The 21,921-nt window shown below is 32.6% G+C and overlaps 1 protein-coding gene across 1 annotated transcript; it reads left to right on the top strand.

The window, feature by feature from the left end:
- The first annotated feature begins 4,290 nt into the window (after positions 1-4,290).
- On the top strand, positions 4,291-5,219 carry LOC149194483 (uncharacterized). The gene is made up of 2 exons (XM_089407634.1): positions 4,291-4,721; positions 4,830-5,219. The coding sequence occupies exons 1-2, from the start codon at positions 4,352-4,354 to the stop codon at positions 5,204-5,206; spliced, it is 747 nt and encodes a 248-aa protein (XP_089263760.1). The 5' UTR covers positions 4,291-4,351; the 3' UTR covers positions 5,207-5,219.
- Positions 5,220-21,921: the final 16,702 nt, after the last annotated feature.

The following is a 21,921-nucleotide window of genomic DNA, read 5'->3' as shown; positions in this document are numbered from 1 at the left end:
ACTTTTTATTATTTCTATTTTTTGTTTTGTTAATATAAATATTGTTTTTCTATTTTTAAATGTAACATTACATGACAACAACTACTCTCCCCTCCCTGGACTGAGTTGTAGAGTGCCTCTTGGCGCATTTAAAAAATCATATATTTTTATATTTGAAAAAACAATTTATATAGTTTGAAAATGAAATATTATTTATATATTGGTGTTAAAAAATAAATAAATAAAAGATAAGAAAACAATATGGAGACTGGGTGCAAATTAATGATGGTTTGCCATGATGAGTTAGCAGTAATGCAAATCTTGAAAACAAAACAATATTTTAAGTTCAAGGGATGAATATAGGTACTTACGCAATGAATTTGAAGATGTTGGAATGAGAGGAAATGTAGAAAAATGACTTAGCTTTCCAAATATATAGTTTTTATTTATAGAGATTGTGTTTAACTATATGAATTTTGAGTTTTCCTAACATTGATATGTTATATTTCATGCAAAATATAATGTATATGTTTCCATTAGCGCAACATTTAAGTACTTAATAATCCAATCTTGTTACAAAAAATTGTAGAGTTGTAGAGAACAGAATGTTCTTATGCACAATTATTCTTTTCAAAACATCTATATATGGAGAAAAAAATGAAGATTGCTTGATAACGTTAAGACCCTTCTAGGTAGCACTAAAGGAAGGCCTAAGCAGAAAAATAAATTAAAAGATGCATTTAGAGAATAATGCCTGAAATTTTATAAAAAGTTTGGAAATATAAATAAGAAAATTAAAGATCTACGAACATAAATAAAAATAAAACATGGGAAGTAGAAAACCCTTATCAGAGTTTTAGGACTTTTTGGCCTCAAAAAGTTGTAGAGCCTCACTTGCATTAATTTATAGATTAAAGAAAATAAACTCCCAATAAGAAATATGCAATTTTGCGAGAAGTATACACAGAGAAAGTATAGAGAAAAGGGGATGATTTTTATTAATAAAAATTATGTGAGTAGAATATAATAAAAATATAAATTCCTGTGAAGAACCATTGACCAGATCATATTCTAAACAATTGCAATGCAAAAAATCATATGCAGAAGTCTAGGAAAGAAAAATAAATTGGATGTGACAACCTGTAAAACACCTTAAGATGCTTTGACATACAGGTAGACAACCTATTTCTCTAAAAAAAAATGGCTATTAGCACTGGATGGATAAAAACTAGACCTTCAAAAAACAAGTAAAATGATAGAAAATCAAGTTACTTAAAATAATGTGTCCAAAGGATGAGTTGAGTTGCTCATTATACAATATCTTCCTTTTGAAAATTATCTACTCCCACCTATTGGTTTTGCTTCTTATAACTCAAATAATATTAAAATTAGAAAGAATGAATAACAAATTAAAGCTAGTGCATACCTCTCCTCTTGTTACAGTGTTTTGTCTCCTCCATAGCCCCCTCCCTTTTTATGCCTCCATAAAATGGTTAGGCAATTAAGCTACTTTGGTAATTAATTATAATATATTTTCTAATTAAATTTTAATTAGAGATAAAGGGCAAGTATTGTAAAGAAAAAATTAAATTAAATTAAATTTCTAAATTATTATATTTAAGTGTCTTAATAAGTGAGAACCTCCTTGTTTAATAAGAATAAATCATGTAATATGAAATTCAAACACAATAATACATTTATTGGAAATCGTATGTGCCATATATATTAATAAAAAAATTAGACATGATCTTTGTGCCTCCATGAAAATAGTATATGCGTGGTGAAACAAATTGTATATGCATGGTGAAACAAATATCTTGGAGCAGCGTATATGCATGGTGAAACAAATATCTTGGAGCAGCGTAATTAGTTAATGGGAGAAATATGGACTGCAATCGGAGAGAAGTGATGTTAAACTGCAATCGTGTGTGACACTGAACTGAATTTGAGTTGAAAAAAGTGCACACATTGACTTGACTTGACTTGAGTGGCGCAGAGAGCCACAAATTTCTTCCATCAAATTTGTTCAATTCTCGTGAAATGTTGCATTCCGCGTGTGAGAGGGGCCAAAATTTCTTGGAAATATTTGTTGAGTGGGTCAGAGGGCCCAAAATTCCCCGTGAAATATTGCATTCCCCGTGAAATATTGCACTGATTGGCTTGTGGGGCCCGAAATTTGTTCAATTGAAAGGCCTTTCTCTTGAAATGTTGCGTACATTCCGTGAATGACCAAGACATCGATTTCAGTGGAGCGAAGAAATCGCATGTATAGAATATATGGGTGGGATTATTCGTAAATTGTTTTTAAATATTAAAATTTTAAAAATTGGAAAATTTATTTTAGTGGAGCGAAAAAAATATGTGTAAAATATACAGGTAAAATTATTTGCAAATTGTTTCTAAATATTAAGTCTAGAAACTGGAAATAGTAAAGACAATTTTTTTTTGTAATGTTGCATAAATTCCATGAATGAATAAGTATATGATGCAAAATCAAATTCCAAAGTTGGAGACGCACTTTTCAAAATTCTGCACGGAAAGGGAAAGACGGGGAGATGGACTTGGGAAATTGAAAGACTATTCTATTGACTTGAAAGACTATTCTATTGACTTGACTTGGGAAATTGAAAGGCTAATCTATTGACTTGACTTAATCGAGATAGAGCCGAGGCAGACTAGCATCTAACGCCCTCCATTATTCCAAATTTTTGTAGACGTCTCATATTCTTCTTCCCCATTTTTGGATCGGTTTAACGGCCCACCTTTTATTTTAGCTCATCAACAACTTACCATCCAGTACGTTTTTAATAAAATTTACGAACAATTTCGATATTTTGGTAACGACTTACTGTTTTCTCCTCATATATATCTCAACATGGGAAAACTTTTCATATTTGACTGTTATTACCGAAGACTGAATCCTCAACATTTTTGGAGGTTAAGTTTAATTTATTTATTAATTTTTATCGGAACAAAGAAAATTTAAAAATAAAATAATTATAATTAAATTGTTTTAATAATTTATTCCTGTGATTTAAAAAGCGATATTATTTTATATTTTATTATTAAATTGTTTGTGTTAATATATATTTATGGAATTTATTGAAAATAATTTTCATTTTTTATAATTAATATTTTTAGAAATTTTCTATATCAAAATGATTATCGTCTGATTTAATCTTTAATTTCAAAATGAATTTAATGAAAAATACCATCAGACTTTCAAGTAAAAACATAAAAATATGTTTTATAAAAATCTTATTAAAAGGAATGAAACCAAATGAGAAATTCTTCTATAATTAGATTATTTACGATCAGAACACATAGGCATGTGCCGTGAAAAGTGTGTTGCTTACAAAATCAAATTGGAAAGGGTGTGCGTTGGAAAGTTGAGAAGAGGTGCCTTTCAAATGTCTGCCCGGAAAATGAAAGATGGAGGGATGGACAAAAGGCATCTCAAATTCCAAACGCTGTGCATTGGAGAGTTGAGAAGAGGTGCCTTTGTGAATTATTTTGGGAAATTGAAAGGCTTGTGAATTATTTTTGTAGACGTGTCGTATTCTCCTTTATTTTCTTCCGATTTTTTTGGAGGGGTAAAATGGCCACCAGCCATGACACTTTTAGCTATGATGATCTATTTTAATAAAGAGATATGATCATCTATTTTAATTATTTTATAAACTCTCTTTCCTGCGAATTAAATAAATAAATTTTATAATTACTGAGCGTTGATGCAACATTGCAGTTTTGTCAAACTCCATCCTCCGTCAAATGTTGAGTTGTAGAGACAAAACGGGTAACACTCAAGATGGAGAAATCGATTTGGGAAAGTGGAAGGCAATTACAGAGCTCTGGGTGTATTCAATTCACTTGACTTGACTTGAGTGAGGCACAGGGGCCCAAAAATGGACGTGAATGGGGCAGAGGGATGAGGAACCCAGGCGGAAGTTTCTTCATGTTCAGAAAATCCTCCCAAGCCTGAGCTGTTCAGAGAGTTTAAGGTCCTCCCAAGCCTGTGCTGTCCATATTGTTTTGACTTTACTGGAGCGAAAAAAGGGGGCGTTTGGGCAAAGGGCCAAGAAATCAACTTTCGTGGGACAGACGAGCGATAGGAACGGCAGAGAAATTTCAATTTCTTTTATAAAAATAAAATCTCAGTATTCACGGACTCTAACGCCATCCTTATCCTTATTGACTGGACTAAATGGGGCTGAAGAAGTTGGAATTTTGTGGAAACATATGGTTTGAATAAAGTTGATTTAATGTCCTCGAATTCCACACAAGAGTTTTTTATATATGGGCCGTTGTACATAGCCAACAGCACACAACTCCCGGGCATTGAAGGATTTTGCAGTGGGAGAGGTGAAAATGGATGTTCCTGTGGTATTATTACTTCTGTGCATGGCTGCCTCTGGGCCTGCAGCAACGTATTCCCATTCTCATCATCGCCAAGATCATCATCCCTATCATCATCCATGAGGGATCAGATGGCTTTACTTCGCTTCCTGAACGCATGGTGGAGGAAGGTGAATTGGTAGCGTCATCAATGGACACCCACGATAAAAAGGACCTGGATGCGCTTTTCTCATTCAAAAAGTCTATCACAGCAGATCCGTATGGCATCCTCTTCAACTGGACGGCCGAGAACTCGGAGACCATATGCTCCTCATGGTATGGTATCCGCTGCAGACTTCATACCAAAAGAGTAGTGGCTATAGAGTTGGTTGAAAAAGATTTGGAAGGTACTCTTTCCCCGTCCATTGGCAACCTTTCATTGCTGCACTCTTTGAATGTTTTTGCAAACCTTTCATTGTTGCACTTTTTAAATGTTTTTGCTAATTCTTTCGCAGGAAGAATTCCACCTGAATTTGGCGAGCTGAAAGTGTTGCAAACACTTAATCTCAGCAGAAATTCGCTCTCGGATCCTATTCCAGCACAGTTGGGCCTGCTTAAAGCGTTGAGAACACTTGACCTGAGTGAAAATATGCTTTCCAGTTCTATTCCAACGGAATTGGCCCAGCTGCAGAATCTACAGTCCCTTGCTCTTAGCTACAATGATTTCTCTGGAAGGATACCACGAGAGTTGGGTAATTTGACACAACTTGCTCACCTATCCATATCTCGTGGTCATATGCTGGGTTCTATTCCTGGTGAGATATTCTCTCTTCCCTCCAAAGTCTTTCTCTTTCTCAGAATTTCAGCATACCTGAAGCCATTGTTAATTTGACATCCTTGACTGAGCTATACATATATGAAAATAGTTTCACTAAAGTACCTAGAGGCATTTCAAGTTTACCTAAGTTGACCAATTTAGCTCTTTCATCTTTTTATGGAAATAACCTTTCTATCAACATACTTAAAGTCATTGCCAATTTGACCACATTGACTTCCTTAGACCTTTTTGGAAATGGTCTTAGTGATGACATATTTAGAACCATTGCCAAGTTGACCACGTTGACTTACTTAGACCTTTCCTTTAACATGCTCACCAATAATATATTTGTAGCCATCTCCAATTTGACTCACTTGACCTCCCTAGACCTTTCTGGAAACAATTTCATTGGTAGCATCCCTGTTACCCTTTCCAATTTGACTCGATTGACCTCTTTAGATCTTTCTTTTAACAATTTCACTAGTAGCATCCCTGTAGCCCTTGGCAATTTGACTCACTTGACCTCCCTAGACCTTTCTGAAAACAAACTCATTGGTAACATCCCTATATCCCTTGCTAAATTGACTTATTTGACCTCCCTATATCTTCCTGGAAACAAGCTCACTGGTAGCATCCCTGTAGCCCTTGGCAATTTGACTCAATTGAACTCCCTAGATCTTTCTGAAAACAAGCTCAGTGGTACCATTCCTGTAGCCCTTGGCAAATTGACTCAATTGATCAACCTAGAGCTTTATGAAAACAAGCTCACCGGTAGCATCCCTATAGCCCTTGGCAATTTGACTCAATTGACCAACCTAGATCTTTCTAAAAACAAGTTCACTAGTAGCATCCCTGTAGCCCTTGGGAATTTGACTCGGTTAATCTCCCTAGATCTTTCTGGAAACAAGCTCACTGGTAGCATCCCTGAAGCTATTACCAATTTAAGGAACCTTGAATACCTTCATCTTTCAAACAACAATCTTATAGGGGCAATTCCGAGAGCCATAGGAAAGCTTCATTCATTACAATACTTATATTTGTATTCAAACAAGTTAAATGGGTTCATCCCATATACCATAGGTCACTTAAAGGCTCTCAAGTACCTTTCTTTATATAACAACAGCTTTTCGGGGAGTATTCCAAATAGTATTAATGATTTGAATTCACTTGCATTATTAGATCTATCAGAAAACAACTTGAAGGGGTCAATTCCTAATGGCTTTGGAAATTGCACTAATATGAAAGTCTTCTCTGCTCATTCTAACAACATATTTGGGGTACTTCCCACATCTTTGGCCAATTGTACCCATCTTCAACAGCTGGATTTAAGGAGAAATGGATTGACAGGGGAACTCCCTCTGTACTTGACAGATCTTCGTGACTTGAAAGTTTTAAGCCTTGGTTATAATAATTTGCATGGTTGTATTCCTCAGCACATGACAAATCTCACCAAATTGCATGTGTTGGATTTGTCCAACAACAGATTCAATGGAAGCATACCAGTTCATCTTGAGAGACTCTCCAAATTTGCAAATGTGTCAATTGAGGATGATGAGTCATATGAAGAAATAGAAATTGATATGAAAGGGTATGAGTATGAGTTGTCATATCTCTTACCTACAAACACTATATTTGATTTGTCTTGCAATAAGCTTACAGGAGAAATCCCAGCAAGGATAGGTAGTATGAACCACTTGCGATTGTTGAATTTATCCTGGAATCAATTGGAAGGCAGCATACCCGCAACTCTCAGTAAGATATCTACTTTGGAGCAATTGGATTTGGCACATAATAATTTGAGTGGAACAATCCCTCAAGATCTCTCTGAGTTACATGAGTTGGCTGTTCTAGATGTTTCTTCAAACAACCTTTGTGGGAAAATCCCAACAGGGACACAATTTTCTACTTTCAATGTAACTTCCTTTCAAAAGAATTTGTGCTTATCGGGTTGTCCTTTAGATTCATGTAATGAAGATGAAAGACAAGAAAGAAGCGGTGAGAATGCTATTAACAATAGTAATGTAGCAGTGGGATGGCTAAGTCAACTCAATGAAAATATATCATTGATAGCATTGGTTATAGGAATGGGGATTGGATTTGGGGGAGTGGTTAGTATCTTTGTGTTCTGTAAAAGAGCTAATCATTGGGTTATGTCCCCAAACATACCACGCCCCTTTTTTGGGGTATATCGATTCCCTACTTAGAATGGGCTTACTAGCCCAAAGATTTCACTTTATTGTACAAGAAAATAAAGTATATATTGAAGTTCATTATATATAAATATATATATCATGGTTTAAAATCTATAGTGAAATACATAGAATATTTTATATCAACATAAATGTAGCGTAACTCTCCATTTGCTATTTTTTCATTGTTAAAATGATCAGTGTAGTTACTTGTTTTCTTTTAGTTAATGGTATGCATTAATACAATATTATCATTTGAGTCGACAAGAGCATTATACAACCTAGTTAACATGAACCACTATGTTAACTAATTTATTCTAATATGAACTTTATAATTTTTTTAAAGTGGAGGATGAAGTAATATTGATATATATTTAAAGATATATTGAAAAACAAAAAATGATGATGTGGTTTATAAATAAAATATTGCAATGCTCATGTTAATTAAAATATTTCAATGTCAATTATGTATATAATAGTACAACTATATAAATTAAATGACAGGCAATAGACATCAATTCACTATGCCAAGAAGGGCCCAATATGAAGGTGACGTGTGATTTTGTCTATGTTCAATGAGGAGTTGACACATATTCCTCTTAAAATAAACAACATATTATCTAAATAGAAAAGCAATGAATATGCATGTTTAGTCAATTTTAAGTAAAAGCATTATAAAACATCAATAATCTCAGCCCTACTATGTCCAATCATGTGGTAAAAATATTTCACGCACTCTTAGTCCTAAATAAAATATTTGGATGTCCACATGCCATAATATAATTTTGTATCAACTTTAGAAAGAGATAAAGTAATTACAAGTAAAAAACATGGGCGTGTAAGATATTTAAACCTTATATTTTTCAAAAATATATCAACAGATAATTTAAATAAACTGGAAATCTATATATATATAACAAAAAAACTATTTTAATGTGGAAAATCTAGTCCATAGATAAAATGTCTCAATGAGCATGTTATGCAAAATATTTTAATAGCAAATTTATATATACTATATATTGCTTTAAAAATTTGTGTATATCATATAAATCAATTGCAAAAAATAAGTTTTTATGGATAAAACATTCAAAATCATATTAGTATTTTACCTTTTTTCCCACACACACACACACATATATATATATTCAATTTTCCCTAAAATCCAACACAAAATTTTTGAACTTGCAAATTTAAATTATGTACTCTATATTGCATTTGAAAATACAATTTAGAAAATGAAAAAAAAAAGAAGATATATATATATATATATAAAGATGCAATTTTTATTTTTATTTTGAATAGGTTTGATCTCTCTATGAGCATGTTAGATATGTACTTAAGATTGACCTATAGTGGTAATAGGCATGGAACAAATTACTATATCATATTTCTCAAGTTGCTAAACTAAAAAAAAACCATAAGAGTTAAATAAACTATAACATTTAAAATTATTATTATTATTGATAAAAACAAATAATAAATAAGTTAAACTTATATACATATTTTTAAAACATGTAACAAGATTCTTAACTATGGATATTAGCACTTAGTTTATCATGGATATTTTTAATATGTAAATAGGATTTGTTGTAATATCATAGCTTATCAATAGCGCATGCCCAAATATCTATAATTCATTTCATATGACATTGTTTTTAATATCAGATTTTTTTAATTAATGAATTTAATTAGAAGGGAAAAAATGCATAACTATTTCGGAAATTATGTACACTAAAAATATTTTAGAATATTCTATAGAGATTAAATCCCTACCCTCCACTTAATAATTATTGATAATTAAATTAAAACTTTGATTGTTCTACATTTTGTTCAGGGATTCAATTTTGTCTAAAATTTAACAAAGTTCTATTGGAATTACAAATTCAAGTTGTGCAGTCTACACAATAAGTGAGAATTTTCAAAGCATTAAATCCCTTTATGATTTCAAAATTTAAATTTAAACAATGGAAAATTGCACATGGGGCATCTAATGGTTCTCTCTCTGTATACATGCATAAGTAGAGAGAGAGAGAGAAGTAATATAGATTCACTTTAACCACATATCTATCAAGCCCTGAGAAGGATCATATCTCAAGATGCAAATATTTTCTCAAGTTTTTCATTCTAAAAGAGGTTTGTACCTCAAAACATTTGATCCCTCAAGATATTTACTAGGTCCATGGTTAAAATAGATCTATACATGTTTTAAAAATATATTGTAAAGTAATTTTTTTTATAAAACTTATTTTTGTCAATAAATTCCTATTTACATTCTAAATAAGTGGTAATTTTATCTATCATGAGTGAGAGGAATGGGGTGTTTTAGTTAAGAAATAAAAAATGTTGATTTTATTTATCAAAAGGAATTTTGATTAAATGAAAAGTAAACAGATAAATTGTTAAATATGTATGTTTGCTAATACTATATAGGTTTTAATACTGTTAGCACTCCGTAATTTCTCTAGGCCAAAGAGAGAAAATCAAAGGTAACCACAAACTGATTGGAAGATGGAATATAGCCCATCCAGCTTCAGAGAGGGTTCTCTCTTTCTACTCAATCACTAAATACCAGTTTTACTAAAGAACAATGGCTATATCTTTGGAAAATAACAGAGTTTATAAGTGTGGTCGCAATCCAGAGAAAAACCCATTGGACATGAAGTTAGTAAAAGCTAAAATCAATGACGTGGTGGATGCTTGGTGAATCAGGAAAATTTGTTTAGAGGAAAGATAGAAACACTTCCTTATGCCAATTAATAGTTGCAAATGTGAGAAAAACAAATAAAGTAGATAAACATCTCAAGGCGTCAAACAATGAATGCATCTTAAAATGATTACAATAAGAAAAACATATGGGATGTCTAAATGACTACAAGAGATCACCATTAATTAGATGAATTTTGAAACAAGTTTTTATTTTAAACATCATAGGAAGAAATATGATACACACAGAATAGGAAACATACACATAAGAGAGCTGAATCACATGAATCTCTGAAGAGATTTAACCAAGTACTTTTGATCCACCAAGTTCATTAAAACTCATAAAATAATTACAATATGCGCCAAAAATAAGTCTTCTCACACTTGCCCAAACCACCTCCCTGTACATTCATCTGCATATGCCTTATATATTTTTAATAATAATATTAAATCCAAATTAGTGGATTTGGAATTTCTAAATACAGAGATTAGTTGTTGGAAATAAAATCATGAAAATGAACCTAAATGAATTGGTTACAATGAAGTTTGGAATAACTAAGAGCTGGAGTATTCGATTTGGAAGAGGTTGCCAAGTGTTTTGAGTAGTTAGAGGTTGATGAACCTTATCCCCTAAATTTGGAAACTAATGGCCACTTTTTAGCATCTTCAAAATTGGTTTTGGAAGCTTTGGAGTTGAATCTGATGGTCAAATAATTGACTGTCCAAAAGCAAAACGACTGAATTTTTTGAATATATCCTAAATGCTAATCCGGATTGAGATGATTTTTTGGTAGAAATTTAATATCACTATATCCCTCCCCCACACAAATTTTGAGAAAAATCTAACTCACGGATCTCGATAAAATCCAAAAATGGTTGTACATAACGGTGGCTCATTTCTCGAAAACCATTAGGCATTTTGACTTGAAACTAAGTGATTTTATTCATCTCACCCCCATGCATATATTGTAAACATTTCATGGAAAATAGGTACAGGATTTAAGAGATATAGTGAAAATACAGTGACCATGTGAAAGCGTAGTGCTCCAAGCTTATACTATCTTTAGTCATCATCTGACATGCTGGGGGTACTAGGATGGCATGGAATGGTCCATACAACGTTTCAAAACCATGAGAAAACTTATAGGATGAACACAAACCTTCAAACCACCTTCTTCTTGTAGTAGAACTGAAACACAGTTGTGCAACACATCTTTATCTTCATGAATTGACCAAACACTAATCTTATGACTAAGAAAAATGATGTAGAGTTGATCCCAATATTTAAAAAAAAAAAAAACCTACATGGAAAAAATTTCAAAAAACCCTATTTGCTCATCAAAATTTGATGCCTTGGTAAAAGCACAACACCCCCTGCAGACTTTGTGCAGTGAACCTTTCAGACTGTTGTATTGGAGGTTGATGTCATAGTATAGGCATGATTTGATCACAAAAATGCTTGGCAAGATGTCACTAGCTCTTCTGAATGATGCAATCCCTACACCATCATATCCCCACTCATGAATTGAATGGCTCATAACCCTAGACTCACTTAACTCAACCTCTTAGAATATAAATGACCATTTTCATGACCTTTCCCACACAGTGGCATAATTACATTGAATAATGAAAAAATTATTCTAAACTAAGACCCATAGCTTGATCTTCTACAAGATCATAGCTAAACCTTAATACATTTATCATAATTTGAAAGGAAAAACTTGTTTTCTGACTACTATAACTATAGGATACTAAAAAATACTATATTGCAAAGTAAATTCATTTCATAAAACATATTTCGTTAAGTAAATGAAATCCTATTCACAATCTAACGAAGTGGTGATTTTATGTACGAGGAATGAGAGGAATGAGGAGTTTTTGTTAAGAAATCAAACATGTTAATTTTATCTATCAAAAGGAATTTAATACGATAAATAAACCAATAAAGTGTGGGCAGTAAACCTAAGTGATATATATATATATATATATATATATATATATATATATCACTTAGGTTTACTGCCCACACTTTATTGGTTTATTTATCATATTAAATTTATATATATGTGTTAAAAAATAAATAAATAAAAGAAATGAAAAAAAGATGGAGAGTGGGTAAAAATTAATAATGGTTGACTCTGATGATTTAGTGGGAATGAAAATTAGGGAAATAAATAATATATTAATTTGAAATAATGATTATGGTATTTGTGCAATGAATTTAAAGATGGTGTAAAAAGCAGAAATGTAGGAAAATGAACTAATTTTCCAAATATGTATTTTTTTATTTATAGAGATTGTGCTCATTCATATGAAATTTGAGTTTTTCTAATATTGGTATGTTATTTTTCATGCAAAATATAATGTACATGTTTCTATTAGGGCAACCTATGACTACTTAAATGATGGAATCTTGCTACGAAAATTTGTAGAGTTGTAGAGAAAATAATGTTCTTATGCACAAATATATATATATATCTCCATGAAATTATAAGGAATTCCTTTAGTGCAACATAAAAGGGTCTAACATTATCATATAATCTTCATTTTATTTTTTTCATCTAGAATTGTAACTATCAATGTCCTCTAGTGCACCATAAAAAAATAAAAACAATAAAAACAATAAAAAATAAATTAAAAATAAAAAAATAAAAAAAAATAAAAAAAAAAAATAAAGTAAAATAAAATAAAATAAAATAAATAAATAAAATTGTTAAATGTTTAAGGCCAAAAAAAGGTATATTGGAAATAAACAAGGAATGTAATTTAAGATTTTGATACATGTTGAAACAGTGGGTTTAGGAGAATTGGAGTAAGGATGTGAAAACAATGTTGAAGATCCAAGTATTTTCGTGAGGGTAGTTCACCTAGAAATTTGACAATTCGGAGCAGATTTGTTCGGTAATTTCTAGTCACTGGAATATTGAACAGACAACCATACATTTTAAGAGATGGATGACTCTCTTTGACCCGGAAAGGGAACAATTAGGGGCTAGACCCATTTGGCTCAAATTGCTGCAACTCCCTATGCATCTCTGGACTGAGGATATCTTTCAGCGTATAGGTGACAATTTGGGTAAGTTTCTGGATTATTATTAATCATTCATAGAGGCTAGTAACATGTCATTTGCTTGAGTGCTCATTTTTTTGGATACTAGGGAGGGTTTAGTGGAAAACCTCATTCTGCAGTATAAAGGTTACACACACAATCAGAAATTGGGTTATGAAGGGGTACCATTTCACTGTCATCGTTGTCATAAAGTTGGGCACATTTACAAGGACTGTCCATTGGTACAAAAATATCATGGCAATGGGGCTTCTTGTGCCTTTAAAGTCCCGAAGAGTATAGGAAATAATGTGGATAAAGGGAAAGAGGGGCAAATGTAAATGGACTTGACCCAACCACAACAGAGTTCACAGGAAAGGATTGTTGGAATCGATCTACGATCAACTAGGATGACTCTCCTCCCCATGTACTCGAAAGTGATTCAAGGTCATCTCTTCGGATGACAGGTACTCCTTCTCCTCCCCTTATTAATGGTATAAATAACAATGCTTCTCTTTTTTAATTATCTATTTCCAATAAGGAGTCTATGATAGGAAGGGTATCCAAATCACATGTGGGGGTTATTCACTATCCGATTGAACCATTCATTGTAGGTAGTCCAGCTCCCTATACATCCATTTCTTAACCTGATGATTTTCCATCTGACACCTTTAGAATCCCTAGATATAATGTGAGATCTAGAACAAGAGATCTGTTTGAGGGAACTATCCAACTAGGTTCAAAGGGAGGTCTGGGTCAGCTATCTCTCTCCAAAATTCTTAATATCCCTCATGGTAGAAAATCTCACATACCAAAATCTATTTACTAGACCAGTCAAGATATAATTGTTGATTGCAAAATTTCCTTATATGGGTTCCTTAGAGCACGATAAACCCCAAGTTTTTTCCTAAAATGAAGATTATCTCTTTGAATTGTACAGGTTTGGCTAGTCATCCCAAAAAGCTAACATTGAAACAATTGTTTCTGGGAGACATCCTTGATGTGGTCCTATTAAAGGAGACATTATGTTCTAGTATGGAGATTGAAAATGTGCTTAGGGGTATGATTGGGGGCAATGGAAATAGGGATAAATTGTATAACTGTGAAGGTGATGAATATATGGAGAAGTGAGGGCATATTAGCTGCTAACATATTTTCAGAAGAAATTGGATCGTAGATCAGAGTGGTAAATGTTTATGGGCCACAGATGGAGAAGGTGCGGTTCTAGAATAAATTGATGAACAAATCCTTCATTCACCTGAATAATATAGTTATGGGTGGGAATTTAAATTTCTCACTAGGATTGTCATAAATTTGGGGGACACACGCTCAACAAGATCAACTGTCTGATTATTTTTCCCATTTGATCAAATCCAATCATTTGGTCGATAATAGATTAACTATGATCGTTCCTACCTAGAGAAATCATAGGACATGTTTTGAGTTGATAACCAGAAGGATTGATAATTTTTTTATCAGAGATACATTTTTGGAAATCATTCCACTTTTTAGAAAGTGGGTAGGGAATGGGGGAGTATGTGATCACTTCCATTTATTCATAGAATTGGTATGGAAATATCAGAAACCAAAATCCTCGTTCAAATTTAAATCATCATGGCTAAAGGAGGAGGAAACTATACAAATGGTTAGAGACACCTGGAGAGATGTGGAGGTTCATGAATGGGGGTCTGTGGTGAGATGTTTTGAAGAAAATTTGAAGACTATCAAACCAAAAAATGGAATGGTTGAAGAATCAGAGAAAGTGTGATGAGGAATAACTTAATAGAATTGTAGAAGAAATTAGAAAAATGGAGATGCCTAGAGGTGTAGGTTATGACAATAATGATTCTAAATTGTGACTTGTATAGCTAGAGTTAAAAAAGAATAAACTACTTAAGGAGAGGGAAGAGACTTGGAGACTGAGAAGTTAGGATATATGGTTACATGCAGGGCATGACGATACAAATTTTTTCCAACAATATGCAAAAGGCAGAAGGGTTATCAATACGATTTGGGAATTGTCATATGCTCACAATGGGAAAGCCTATACTTTCAGTGAGGTGGCAAGAATGGGGCTGTGGTACTTTCGCTCCCTATTTCAGGATCAACAAGATGTATTTGTTCCTAAAATTATCTAGACTACCTCTCTCTTTCCTCGATATGTTGACAAGGATGTAAAAGTCGAATTAATGGCTCTCGTAACAACTTGTGAACTAGAGACAATGTTTTACTGGTTCAAGGAAGATAAGAGCCCAGGTTCAGATGGTTGACCAGTTGACTTCTTTCTGGAATTTTATGGTTTAGATGGAAATGACATTCTGAAGGTGGTGGAAGAGTCTAGATCTTTAGGTAAAATGTATGATGCTTGCAATGCCAAAATTCATTGCACTTATCTCGAAAGTAGACAAACCACAGTCCTATGACGATTGTCATCCTATTTCTTTATGCAATTGCATTTATCAGATTATTGAAAAAATAATTGAAAATAGGCTAAACTTGATTCTATCCAAACATATATCAAAATAACAGTTTACATTTTTTGATAAACATTAGATTCATGAAGCCATAGGCGTTGCACAAGAAGCATGGCATAACTTAAAGACAAGGAAATTGAAGGGAATGATTCAAGATTAATTTTGGTAAAGCAGATGATAAAGCCAACTCGATTATATTAGGATGTTACTCACACATTTGGGATTCCATATCAATTTTATAATCTAATTTGTATCTTACATCACATCAAATTCCTTTGCAGTGTTAATCAATGGAGTTGCTACTGATTTTTTTCACGCAGAAAGAGGATTAAGAAAGGGATGCCCTCTCGCCCCATTAATGTTTTTACTTGTGATGGAGGGTCTCAGTAGAAAAATATTGGATGAAAATTCTAGAGGGGTCTTCAAATGAGCATGTATCATCAGGAATATATCATTATCGCACCTCCTTTTTGTAGATAATGTCCATATATTTCTTAATGGATCCAGGAGGGATGATGTTGCCCTGCATCAAATTACCCAATTATTTAGAAAAGAAACTGTAATTTAAATAAACCCGCATAAATCAACTACTACATCTACTGGGTGTTCTAGAGATGAAATATCATACATCAGGGTGATATATCCCTTACAATTGGTTGATCTAGAAGAAGGCATAAAATATTGGGGATTTAGGCTTAAACCCAATGATTATAGTAAGACAAACTAGATGTGGATGATAATGAAGATAGAAAAAAGGATCAACTTATGGTGCCATAAATGGTTATCTTGAGCAAGAATATTGGTTCTGATAAAATCTATATTGGAAGCAATTCTGATCTTTTCGATGGCCCTTGCCTCGATTCCAAAAGGAATTTTACACTTAATTCAGAAGAAATGTTGTGAATACTTATAGCGTGGGGACAAATAAGGTAGGGTCTTTGTATGGATTAGTGGGATTATATTGCATTACCAAAGAAATGGGGTGGATGGGGTATCAAGGATTTGTACATTTTCTCAAGGTCATTGGTTGCAAATGTGGTATGGAGATTGATTACGATAAAAAATATTTCAATGAAGATTATTGTGAGGAATTACATCTATCCTCTGTCTATTATTGACTAGGTTTGACTTCAAAACTAATACAAAGCTAATGTATCAACTATATGGAAAGTTGTTTTAGCATCTTTTAACATAATTGGAGAAGAAATCATCTTTAGTGGAGCAAAGAAACCACATGTATAGACTTTAGTTGAGTGGGTCAAGGCACTAAACTTTCTTCGAAATATTGCATTCCCAATGAAATATTGCCCTCATTGTCTTGAGGGGGGCCAAAATTTGTTCAATTGAAATGGCCTTTCGTGAATGAAGATGTGTATGTTAGAAAATGGAGTTGAGATGAGTGGGGTAGAGTGACGAAGAAATCGATTTTAGTGGAGGAAAGAAACATGTATAGAATATATGGGTGAGATTACTTGTAAATTGATTCTAAATAACAAAATTCCAGATGTGAGAGACTTGAGTGGCTCAGAAATACCAAAATTCTAGAATTGGAGAGGTGCTTTTCAAAAATCTGCCCAGAAAGTGAAAGATGGAGAGATAGATTTGCAAAATGGAAAGACTATTCTACTGACTTGACTTGGGAAATTGAAAGGCTATTGACTTGAAAAGACTATTCTATTGAATTGACTTTGACTATTCTATTCTATTGACTTGACTTGACTCCTCAAAAAATGGTGCGGTAAAATTCATGAAAAAAAACTCTTTTGGAGAGAGAAAGGAGTATTCTAAGCAATGATAGTTTATAACAAGAGTTATGGGAAGAAGAAATTAGTATTTCTTTTTATCTGGTGAATGGATCACCATCTATTGCAATAAACTACAAAATTTTTGAAGAGGTATAGAGAGGTCATCCATGTTATTATTCAAATTTAAATATTTTTTATTGTGATGCATATGCTTGTATTCCTAAGAATGTTCTAAATCAGACCCTAAATCAAATAAATATATCTTTTTTGGTTGTTATGATGTTTCTAATAGATATAGGTAGTGGGACCCTACTGCCCACAAAATCGTCATTAATAGAGATGTGATATTTGATGAATCTTCTCTTACTAAACGAGATCACGCCAAAGATGTTGTGAAACGGGAATAGGCACCAAATAAATAAATTCATCTTGATACTAAACCATCTATAAACACATAGAATCAAGAAGAAGCTTCTGAAGATAAAGAAGTTGTAGATGATGAGGATACTCAGGAAAATGTTGAAGTTCCAAAATCTACACAAAGAAGATCTACATGGGATAAAAAATCTTCAAAAGGGTATATAAAATTTGTTTCATCTACTACTTTGGTTACTGATGTTATAAAATATTCTTGTTATCAAGAATCAATAAATGATATCAATAATGACAAATGAAAAACAACAATGAAAGAGGAAATGGTTTCCTTGGAGAAAATATAATACAAGGGACCTAGTAGAACTTCCAAAAGATAAGAAGGTTTTTGGATTCAAATGAGTCTTCAAATTGAAAAGAGACATTGATAATAATATTGAAAGGCATATGTCTAGATTAGTTGCAAAAAGTTACTCTCATATGGAAGATATAGATTCCCATGAAGTCTTTTTCTAGTTATTAAACTTATTTCTATTCATATTGTATTGGCACTAGTTGCTTTGCTTGATTTAGATTTAGAGAAATTAGAGGCTAAAACCAAATTCTTTCATGGAGATTTGAATGAGGAGATTTATATGGAATATCCAGAAGGTTTTGTGCACATCACAATGGAAGACTAGTTTTTAAGCTCAATAAATCATTCCATGGCCTAAAGTGGTCACCCATGGTACAAGACGTTTGATACCTTCATGAAATCCAAAATTATACTAAAGTGAGTATGATCATTGTGTGTACTTTAAATGTTTGAATGGAATAATTCATTATCTTAATGTTTTACGTTGATGATATGCTTATTGCAAGTAAAAACATGGAATAGATTAATAGGTTAAAGGCTTATATGGATAGGGTATTTCATATGAAGGATCTAGGAGATGTAAAGAAAATATTCGGCATTGAAATACACAAAGATAAGAAAAATGGTAAGCTCAAGTTTCATAGTTGTAATATGTAGAGAAAATGCATGAGAACCCCAGGATGAGGAATGTGAAACTAGTTAATATCCCTTTGTCTTCTTATTTTAAGCTTTCTTTCAGATTATGTCCTAGAAATGAAGAAAAAATGGAGTATATTTCTCTTTTATAGTATGTTTATGTAGTAGGAAGTATGATGTATGCGATTGTTTGTATTATTCATAATATACAATGAATATTATATATATCATGACAACTTGTAATGATAAAAAACTAGATATGAATATAAATATATTTGGCTATTAATAAGAGAATATCTCACACATATATATAATTTAATATTTTTATTTAATTCAATTTATTTAATCCATAAATAAATAAAATAATACCCAATTTAATAAGATAAAATTAAAATATAAATATAGATAATTAAGATATTTAAATGTAACTCTTTATATTTGAGTTGAGCAAAAATCTTTAGGCGAAGAAAGTGCACACATTGACTTGAATTGAGTGGCGCAAGAGGCCTAAAATATTTCTCGATCAAAAAGCATTCCCCGTGAAATATTGCACGCATTGACTCGATTACATAGATTCCATGAACGAAGATGTATATATAATATATATATATATATAATAATTATAATATAAATATATAAATATATTAATATATATAAAAATAATATAATATAATAATGTGAAATAGATAAAAAATAATACTAATTATTAAATTATAATAACTTTTTTTTTTTTTTTTAAGACAGAAAAGAATCATCATAGATTATATAAGATAATATAAGATCTGCACTGCATTACATTGTTTGGGGACAGTGAGAACTGGCCATAGCCAACACAACAAAATGGAACCAGAATTTGACCGTTCAGGAAAACAGAGACAAAAAAGCTATCCATGTCTTCAAACAGTTTAGTGACTACACATTCTGAAACAGGAATTAAAACACAAAAAGTCACAATAAGTCACATTCCCATGGTGCTGAAGATCAATGAGCTGCTTTCTAAGCAATAGAAAGGAGTCACATTCCCCTGATACTGAAATCATGAATAAGAAAGTAAGATCCATCATGGAGAACTGTCAATGAGCATAATCCCGCTCAAATTATAATTTGACTAACTATTCTCTTGTTTCATTGATTGCTAATATTTCAAAGTAAAAGATCTCCGGGTTTTGGTAGTTTTGTGCTTTCTTTTTATCTATAATCTGTTGTTGCAACTTAATCTTAACCTTTATGTAATTTGTCTTTTAAATGACCTAAAAATATAAAAATCTATTTTTAACTTAATTTAAATTTAAATTAATTTAAATTTTTTAATTTTAAATAAATTATTTTTATTTTTTATTTTTATATAATTATTATTTTCAATATGGCATTATTAACATCCAACCTTTTCCATTCCCCGTAGTAAAACTTTTCCATTTCCGGAACTAAAATGAAATAAATACGTAAAAATATAATCATATTTTAAATTTTAAATATATTATATTAAAGCACCATTTTTTTTCTTTCTTTATCAAATTATTCTTTAAAATACATAGATATTTCTATATTATTTATACAATTTTTTAATTTAATATTTTAAAACAAATATATTATTATTTAAAATTATATATATTTTTTAATTCCAAATAAAATATATCTTTTACAAAATGTAAATGTAATATATATTGAATTACTCAATTAATCATATAATCATGTTTTTTGGCAATTAATCATATAATCACTCAATATCATGTACTCACTCAAAATGTAATGAATTATAGTGAATTAAAAACGAGGTTTCTTACAATTAATCATATAACACTATTACTGAAGATTATATATTTAAATATATATATATATATATCGGGGGTGTGGGTTATTGTGAAGAGAGGGAGGGATAAAGAAAGAGAGGAAGGGGAGAGAGGAGTTTGGTAGTTAGGGAGGGAGCGATATAAGAGAGAGGGATGACGATGGAGATAGAGAGAAAGAGAGAGATGGAGAGTGAGAGGAAGAGGGAGGGAGATAGAGACATATATATATATATATATATATGGGGATGGATAGTCGAGGGGCAAAGGTGGTGGTTAAATAGATAAATATATAAGGACAAGTGAGGGAGATAGGGATAGAGTTGAAGTGTGGAGAGAGAGGGAGGAAGAGAGATCCTACGAGAGAGGGAGATTGAGAGAGAGAGAGAGAGATGGGGGTTGATAGATAAGGAGAGAGGGATGGAAGAAGCGATATATATAGAGTGAAGAGAAAGAGAGGGTGGAGAGAGAGAGAGGGAGAGAATGAGGGAGAAAAGAGAAAGGGAGAGAGGGAGGGAGGATATAGAGAAGGAATGAAGGATAGATGGAGAGAAGCGGGGTCATGGGGAGAGAGGGGATAATATATATATATATATATATATATATATATATATATATATATATATATTATATATATATTAAGAGAGAAAGAGGGGGTTGAGATAAAGAGATAGAGAATGGGAGAGGAGGCAAATAGAGATAGAGATGGAGGGAAGAGAAAGAGACACATAGAAAAATATAGATGTGGAGAGAGAAAGATATGGAGAGAGGGAGGGAAATAGAGAAATCTATATGGGGAAGGGAGAGGGGGAAGAAAGAGGGAAGAAGAAATAGATGGAGAGATAGAGAGAGTGATAAGAGAGAGATAGATAGAGTGAGAGGGGGAGCAGGGGGGAGAGAGATAGATATATAAAGTGGGGGGTGAGATAGAGAGACAAAGGAGAGAGGGAGGGAAATAGAGCTAGATCTAGAGGGAGGAGGAAAGGGAAATAAGAGAGAGAGAGAGAGAGAGAGAGAGAGAGAGAGAGAGGGCAGAGAGAAATATTCAGAGAGGGTGATCGAGGTGTAAGGAAGAGAGATGGTGTGTGTGTGTGTGTGTGTGTGTGAGGGAGAGAGAGAGAGAGTGGGGGGAAACATAGAGAGATATATGAAGGGACATAGATATGTAGTTGGAAGAGTAACATAGTGGGGGAGAAAAGGAGAGAGACGGGGAAGAAGAGAAAGATAAAGAGAGAAAGGTGGAGAGACATAGAGAGTGATAAGGGAGGGATAAGGAGATGGAGAGGGGGTAGATAGAATGAGAAAGCGAGCGAGTGAGGTGGAGAGAGAGGAGAGAGGGAGTGAGGAAGAGAGAGAGAAAGATAAATTGATGGAGATAAAGACAGAGTTGTCGGCAAGAGAGAGAGGGGTGAGGAAATGAGAGACAAAGAGGGAGTAAGGGATAGAGAGAGAGGGGGAGATAAATAGGGAGATAGATATAGAG

Source organism: Pinus tabuliformis, chromosome 2_2, assembly GCF_031772625.1.
Source record: "Pinus tabuliformis cultivar Carrire ecotype Pingquan chromosome 2_2, CPIR1, whole genome shotgun sequence".
NCBI lineage: Eukaryota > Viridiplantae > Streptophyta > Pinopsida > Pinales > Pinaceae > Pinus > Pinus tabuliformis.
This window is presented reverse-complemented; position numbering and strand designations above follow the sequence as displayed.

Excerpts from the sequence above, each read along its gene's own strand:
- LOC149194483 (XM_089407634.1), top strand. The coding sequence starts at position 4,352 with ATGTTCCTGTGGTATTATTACTTCTGTGCATGGCTGCCTCTGGGCCTG. Across the intron at positions 4,722-4,829 it reads GGTTGAAAAAGATTTGGAAG|GAAGAATTCCACCTGAATTT; the intron begins GTACTCTTTCCC and ends ATTCTTTCGCAG.